Source organism: Prunus persica, chromosome G2 (genome assembly GCF_000346465.2).
Source record: "Prunus persica cultivar Lovell chromosome G2, Prunus_persica_NCBIv2, whole genome shotgun sequence".
NCBI lineage: Eukaryota > Viridiplantae > Streptophyta > Magnoliopsida > Rosales > Rosaceae > Prunus > Prunus persica.
The window spans coordinates 21649263-21656755 of record NC_034010.1 but is presented as its reverse complement, the minus strand read 5'-3'; the positions used below and the strand labels follow the sequence as shown (position 1 = coordinate 21656755).

The 7493-nt window shown below is 35.2% G+C and overlaps 2 protein-coding genes across 2 annotated transcripts; both read right to left on the bottom strand.

Moving 5' to 3' along the window:
• LOC18785953 (LRR receptor-like serine/threonine-protein kinase ERL2) lies at positions 344–3194 on the bottom strand. The gene is made up of 2 exons (XM_020557406.1): positions 1491–3194; positions 344–1030 (listed from the first exon to the last, which is right to left on the bottom strand). The coding sequence occupies exons 1-2, from the start codon at positions 3192–3194 to the stop codon at positions 344–346; spliced, it is 2391 nt and encodes a 796-aa protein (XP_020412995.1).
• On the bottom strand, positions 4097–5383 carry LOC18787613 (uncharacterized protein At2g29880). Its single transcript, XM_020557405.1, has 2 exons — positions 5300–5383; positions 4097–5195 (listed from the first exon to the last, which is right to left on the bottom strand). Exons 1-2 carry the CDS (start codon positions 5381–5383, stop codon positions 4518–4520), a joined length of 762 nt encoding a protein of 253 aa, XP_020412994.1. The 3' UTR covers positions 4097–4517.

Sequence of the window (7493 nt, the reverse complement as noted above, 5' to 3'; positions counted from 1 at the left end):
TTATTTCAGTGAGATCCCTTATCATCACCACTCAAGCACTCAAAAGCTAGTACAAATAGCAGTCCTCCGTCTGTCCATCTTCAATTAAAGAGAAGCATGTCATCTCAAAGGTGCCTGCGATAAACACGAAGGGAAGCATGATTATAACCAGTGAACAAAATCATGTATGCATGTTCCTTTTATATAGCAAAAGAAAGAAAGTTCATGTTTCCTTTTTATATTATTTATAAATAAATACTAATTATGTTCTGTAATATCTGCATGCATTTTAGGATAAAGAACAACTAACTTGCATCATTGAATTTAAAAAATAGTATGTGAGAGAGATAGTAGTAATTACCATTTATCTAGTATTAGGCATCCTTTGCCTGATGATTTCTACCTTCACGTACAGCCAATTTGTGAAACAAGTCCAGAAATTGAAGTATGTATATCTGCATGACCTGTTGAATAGAAGAGTGCCAAAAACTCCCCAAAATCCAACAGCAAACCCAAGCCCCAAGCTGATGTAAAATCCTTGCGTTATGAGCCCATCTTTATCTTCTTGATTCACCAACACAGTTTGTCCTGGACCTTTTTCCTCCTCATTGCATGTCCTTAGGAGTGGCAATCCACAAAGTAGAGGATTTCCACCATAAGAAGATGGACCAAAGCTTTGGAGCTGGGTGCCTATTGGAATTTTTCCAGACAATTCGTTTTCTAACAAGTCCAAGTAACCAATACGATCTATTCGAGATAGACTGTTGGGAATTCTGCCGTTAATATGGTTTCTTGATAAATCAAGGGAATCTAACTCCTGCAACATTCCAATCCTTGAAGGTATTTGACCTGTTAATTGGTTTCTCGACAGGTTTAAAGAGACCAAACCAACAAGATCAGTGATTTCACTAGGAATCTCCCCAGTCAACTTATTGCTTGAGAGATCAATACTCTTTACAAGTCCCAGAGTACTTTGGTATTTAGACCTTACCCCTTTCCATGTTAAAGATGCTTCATCATCATAAAGCCAAGAAGATAATCCTTCACCCAACTGAAATGTATAGTGATGTTGGATAGTTAGACTTGAATTTCCTTTTTGAGCCAAAGGAATCAAATTGTTGAGACATTTCGGTATAGTTCCAGAGATCTTGTTCCTCGACAAATCCAAAATTTGAATGCGTGTCAAATGGCATAATTGGGGCGGGATGCTTCTATAGAACTGATTACCTCGAAGGATTAAGATACCCAAATTTGGAAGGCTAGCCCCTAACCATTTAGGTATTGAGCTTGATAAGTTATTTTCCCCAAGATCCAAAAGTGCCAACTTTCTACAATTCTTCAATTGAGAAGGCATCTCTCCCACAAATCTGTTGTTACTTAGTTTTAGTGTCTCGATACTAAACAAGTACCCCATCGTGGTGGGAATTTTTCCAAATAAAGAGTTATTGCTCAAATCAAGAAAGACTAATTTTTTTAAAATGGATCCAACAATCCGGAAGTTCTCCAGATACCTGATTGCTTGAGAGATCAAGAAAGGTTAAATTACTATCCTTGGATGCACACAAAAAAGAAGCTGCCCCTGAAAAGTTATTATGGGAGAGATCTAGAGCTGCAACTTTAGATAGAACTGAAGGGAGTGGACCCTTCAATTGGTTCCAACTCAAATTTAGGTACTGTGCATACTCCAATCTAGTATTTCCAACTGTCCCTCTCATTTGATTGTGAGAGATATCCATATCCTCTAATTTTTGTGACAAATCCCAAAACCAACTTGGAATGGTATCAGAAATTCCAGCATCAGAAATGTCAAGCGATGTATAATTTTTTTGAGTTTGAAGCCATTTTGGGAAAGACGACGGCCACATCTTACAAGACTTCAACTTAATGCCTTGCAATTGGAAGGGAGGAATCCAATCAAAACTGAAGTTTAAAAGTAGTGAGTTAGATGATAAATCCAAATAACTTAATTTGGAGAGTTTTGAAAAATGAGTTTCTGAAATCACTCCCTCTAAAGAATTCCAAGCAAAATGAATAGTCTCCAGCTCGGACATCCGTCCAATACTTTCAGGTATTCTTCCACTTAAGTTATTGCCCCCTAGAAACAAGTGTTTCAATGATAAGAAGTTCGTAAGATCAGGCAATGAACCTACAATGTCCTTATTGTAAGAGATATCCAAATATTCTAATGTGTTTTGATCGCATTCTGACAATATTTCAACAAATTTTGTAAGTTGTCCACTAAGACTATTTCTAAAAAGCTCCAAGTATCGCAGCCTACATAGCTTGGCAAAGGAATTTGGGAACCCTCCTTCAAGTTCGCTACCATATATAATAAGATATTCAAGAGAGCTCATGTTTCCAAAAGCTGCAGGAATTGAGGAACCTCTGAAATAGTTCATAGAGAGATCAAGATAAACAAGGTTGGTATGAGTACCGGACAACCATTGGAAGATTGAAGAGTTGAGATTGTTGCGGGAGAGATCAACATGAACAAGAGAGTTAGAAGAATTTATGATAGCAACAGAGAATATAATTGGAGGAAGATTACACCCATCTAATATCAAGTTTGTTAGTTTAGGAAGCATATTAACTGCTTCCAGCCAACCAACAACATCACTGAGATTAGTGGAACTTAGGTCCAAGTGTTTAAGACCTGAAAGACTAGGAAGCCAGTTGAGGTTTTTTGCATGAATAGAGTTCTCAGGGAGGCCAGGAGAGCTGAGATCGAGATATTGCAAGTGTGTAAGGTTTCCAAGTTGGTTTGGAATTTCACCTCCAAAATTAGCAGAAGAGAGGTCGAGGTGTCTTAAATTGCTCAGAGATCCAATGAAATCTGGAATTTGGCTCCGACTCAAATTATTGAAACGAAGGTTCAAATATTCCAAATGTTGCAACTTCACGAGTTCAGGACTAATCTTACCTTGCAAAGATTGGTCTTCAAGATCAAGCTCAACAACATGGCCAGTTTGGTTGCTGCTACAGTAGACTCCTTCCCATTGGCAACAATTTCTGTTTTGGGCTTCTCTTCCCCATGAAAGGAGGCGATCGCTGTCGTCACCCACAAGGCCTTGTTTGAGTGTAAGGAGGGCTTGCATTTCCCTCTCACTGCATCCAATGCAAGGATTGTTCATGCGTAGTAAAAGCACCACAAGAAAAGAACGGAAGACTTTGAAGCAGTATATTTGCTTCTCATGATCAATGTTAGTTAGAGTCATGATCAAGACGCAGTATATTTGCTTCAAGATCAAGCACAACTATTTAAGAAAAAGATAAAGCACAGCGAAAGAATGCGTGCATGGAAATCTGGTTGCTTGTCTGATATCTCAAGATACCAGCAATAATTATTTATAGTGGTTACCTTAGCCTAAACTCATGAATGACAAAGTGGGAAATCAATAAAGCCCCTTCTGCCAAAACCACGTTTTTCAGAACTGAAATGCCTTTCCAGTGTGAACTCCTGAATTTGAGATAAAAAGTTCCTTTAATGGAGATGATCATATTGCCTCTCTTACGGTAAAAGCTCAGTGATTATAATAATAAGGGCATCTACAAGTTCTTTGCATTAAACTGATTGCTATCACAATAAGTCTATACAGTACATCAAGCAATAAGTCTTTAGTTATTTTGTTGGATTTATAACATATCATGGTGGATATGAGTTTTTTTATATGAATGGATACTATTCTCAGTTAGACTTTAGTTTGCAAGTCCACATAGTGCTCCCTCTTTCTTGAAGGGATGGCACAAATCCCCATCGGGCTAGGTCTCCAACCTTAATGAGGGGAGATTTCGGAGGAAAATCAGGGGAGGCTATGAGATCCCCGAATTTAAAAAAGGAAATGATTTAAAAGTCCACTTCAAGCCTTAGGGGGTTGTATTCAATTAAGATTTTAAAAGAGTTAAACGAAGTTATTAAGTTTATAGAGTTCAATATATTTCAATTGATTTCTATAAACTCCACATAGAGTTTGATTGAATTCCTAGATTGATTTTAATGGTGTTCGTTAGAGTTTTATCATAGATGTTAAAAGAGTTTATTAGAGTTCTAAAATGTTTTTTTTTTCTTTTTTTTTAGGGCTGTTTATCATGTCTCTCTAATTCTTCGTCGTCCATTTCCTTTTCTTCTTTTCCTTCCTCGATTTCTTAATTCCATAGTACTGCATCTACTTCTTCCATCTCCATTAATAACAAAAAAATAAAAAACAAAAAACAAAAATCTGAAGCGTACATATAACATTGTAAATAACTATATAGATTAAAATAAAATACCATTAATGAGAGGACAAAACTGAAAAAGCATAAAGGCACATAAAACACAAGCAACACTCATAACTAACACACATAAACATTAACCAAATCATTAATTCTAAACCAAAGTTCAACAAATTCCAAACTAATAAAGTCTTAACACTTCTCCAAAATGGTAAGTACTTCCAAACCAAAGTCTTAAAAATATTTTAAACCAACATAATAAAAATAGTTTAAACCAAAGTTTCAATATAATCTAAAATGGTAAACATAATCTCAAAGAACCACACTCATTCCATATTGTATAGTATCCACTCTGAGCACTCTTTAAGTAACATTTTCAAGAATGCATTTTTCATTCCCAACTTATGAACCAGCCCAAGTGCTTTGTAACGAGCCCGATTATCCAAGTTCGGAGTCTCCTTGATAGCATCCCAAACATTGTTGGTTTTCTCTCTCTCTCTCTCTCTCTCTCTCTCTCTCTCTCTCTCTCTCTCTCTCTCTCTCTCTCTCTCTCTCTCTCTCTCTCCCCCCATTAGGCTATGCATTCCTCGAATTTCAGTGGTAATTGCAGCAATTGAATCCATGCCCACATAAACTTTTTCAACCAGTTCAGCTCGAGTTAAGGTCTCAACTGAATTATTTGCTTCAGACTCAGTTTTAGGTTTCTTTCTTTGAGGGAGCTTTTCTAATGGAGCCTCCAAATTTGTGTCCACAAAAGGTGATGAAATAAAATTACCAGACGACAAAGATTGGTATGATGTTTCATTTTGACTTGGTACAAATGCCTCATTGGTATCCTGCAATCTAGTAGTCCTACTTTCTCCAACTTCATACGTTCTAGCATTAGTATCATCACCAAGTCCAATTGAGTTTTTCCCAGCAGCTGTTCCATTGCCAATTGCAATTACCAAATCCTCATAGTCTGCAAATGTATCTCTTTGAAGATGCACTTGACTTGGATGAGACTAGCAAAAACCAAAAATAAAATAATAAAAATTAATAACATGCAAAAAGTACGAAAGTGAAAATTATCATTATAAAGTAATATTTAACAAAATTGAAATCTTACTTTAAAGTAATCTTGCCATACTTCTTCAGTAGCTGTGAATTTCTTTGAGATGGAGTCCCACCCAAATCCAGAACTATGACGCATAAGCTGAGTAAAACTGTGATATCTTGCCTTAAACCATTTCAAACGGCTCTGATATTGATGATAAGTTTTTTGGCATCCAAGTTTTGCGAACAGGAAGTATCTTGCTTTTTACTATTTGCTTGATTAGCAAACCATTAGAATCGCACCATCCACGGTTGGCAGCATCAACCATTAGTTCTAATAGCATATTGTTCTCTTTTGAGGTCCACAGGTTATAAGATATTTTTCCTTTTCCTTGTTGTGAATCTCCCATTTATAATGTTACTAGATAATACATGCAATCTTTATTAGTTCACAGGAAAAAAAATTATATATGAAGATAATTTTTTCCTTTTTGTTTTGGCATAGACTAGATATATATAGATATTGTACAAAACAAGAAAAAGAATGACTATAGATCGATGAAGAAGGCTACCATCTATATGATAGAATGTACAGAAACCAAAAAATATTTATATATATATATATATATATATATTAACAGCAACTAAAAAATAATAGTAATAAACCAAGTGGTTGGTGTGAGTGGTTCGGCACTCTCATTCCTTAAGAGAAGGTTAGGGGTTCGACCCCTACTCTCGTATGGAGTCACCACTTTGGCCAGCACTTTACCTCTTACGGGCCGACCCGGTGTGAGCGGGGATTAGTCTGGGTTGTGGTTAAGGCTTAAAGGTGCCATCCATAGTTGGGGCCCATCTAGAACCACCTCGTGGTTCATACCAAAAATAATAATAATAGTAATAACAGCAACAAAAAATAATAATAATAACAGCAATCCTAATCCCTATATATAATAAAATAGAATAATAATGTTCTTCCTCGATTTCTTCATTCCATAGTACTTCATCTACTTCTTCCATCTCCATTAATAATGTTACTAGATAATACATGCAATCTTTAATTAGTTCATAAAAATATATATATATATATGAAGATAATTTTTTTTCCTTTTTGTGTTTTGGCATGGACTAGAGAGAGAGAGATATATATATATATATATATATATAGAGAGAGTACATTGATAAAGAAGGGAAATGTAGAACAAAAAAAAAAGGATGATTGTAGATGAAGAAGGCTATCGACATTTGATGAACAGCAACAACAAAAAAAGATGATGTAGAAAAAGTACATAAACAACAAAAAAAAAAAAAAAAAAAAAAAAAAAAAAAAAAACAGTAACCAAAAAACTATTCAAGAAAAAAAACAGCAACCAAAACAAAAAGAAAAGGAAAAGTAGGAATAGCAATTGCTTGGGTATATGACGGCAACAATAACTATTCAACTATTCATACATGATGTGCATCGAATACAAGCAACAACAATTATTCAAGCACTGAAAAGCGTAGAAAAAGGGAGGAGATTTTTTACCTCCACTTGACAAGCACACACGTTCAAGGACTGGAAAGCGTAGAGCATGTTCAAGGACTGGAAAGCGTAGAGCACGTTCAAAGTTTCTAGGATTCACATAAGATTTGCCAGAGTCTTTTGTAGTTATACTTACCACTTTATTTTCTAAGGAAATCGGCAACTTATTAATTCCTTCAAAATAAATTACTTTTTGAATACACCTAAATTTTGTTTGACTTTAAAAAAATAATAATTGAATACACCTAGATTTCGAAGTATTTTTTCAATATCAATTGAAATCTAAATTGAATACAACCATACTTTTATAAACTCTTTTAAAATCTGAATTGAATACACCCAAACTTTTAAACTCTTTCGAAATCTTAATTGCATACACCCCCCTTAGATTGTCTAATTATTACAAACAATTAAAATTTTCCTCTGCCGCTTAAAATGTTAAGCCGGTCCATTTTAAACGAAACATCAATGGGTGTCACTCTTAAACACCGAACATGATCTATTTATATGATGTTTGTGTTTACATGTGCATGCGTATAAAATGGGAATAGAACAAATTGTCAATTGGTGGAGCCACCTAGCTAGTCTCTTCATATTGACATTAATGCACTAGTAATTATGATAACTAGCTTTAACATAAAAGAGGCGGCATCATCATCTCTTAAAGGAATTTTCATCTCAAATTCAGGGTTCACACTGGAATGGTAATTTACTTCTGAAAAACGGTGGTTTTGGTACTTTTCAA

Excerpts from the sequence above, each read along its gene's own strand:
- LOC18785953 (XM_020557406.1), bottom strand. The coding sequence starts at position 3,194 with ATGACTCTAACTAACATTGATCATGAGAAGCAAATATACTGCTTCAAA. Across the intron at positions 1,031-1,490 it reads TTGATCTCTCAAGCAATCAG|TTGGGTGAAGGATTATCTTC; the intron begins GTATCTGGAGAA and ends TATACATTTCAG.
- LOC18787613 (XM_020557405.1), bottom strand. The coding sequence starts at position 5,383 with ATGCGTCATAGTTCTGGATTTGGGTGGGACTCCATCTCAAAGAAATTC. Across the intron at positions 5,196-5,299 it reads TATGGCAAGATTACTTTAAA|TCTCATCCAAGTCAAGTGCA; the intron begins GTAAGATTTCAA and ends GGTTTTTGCTAG.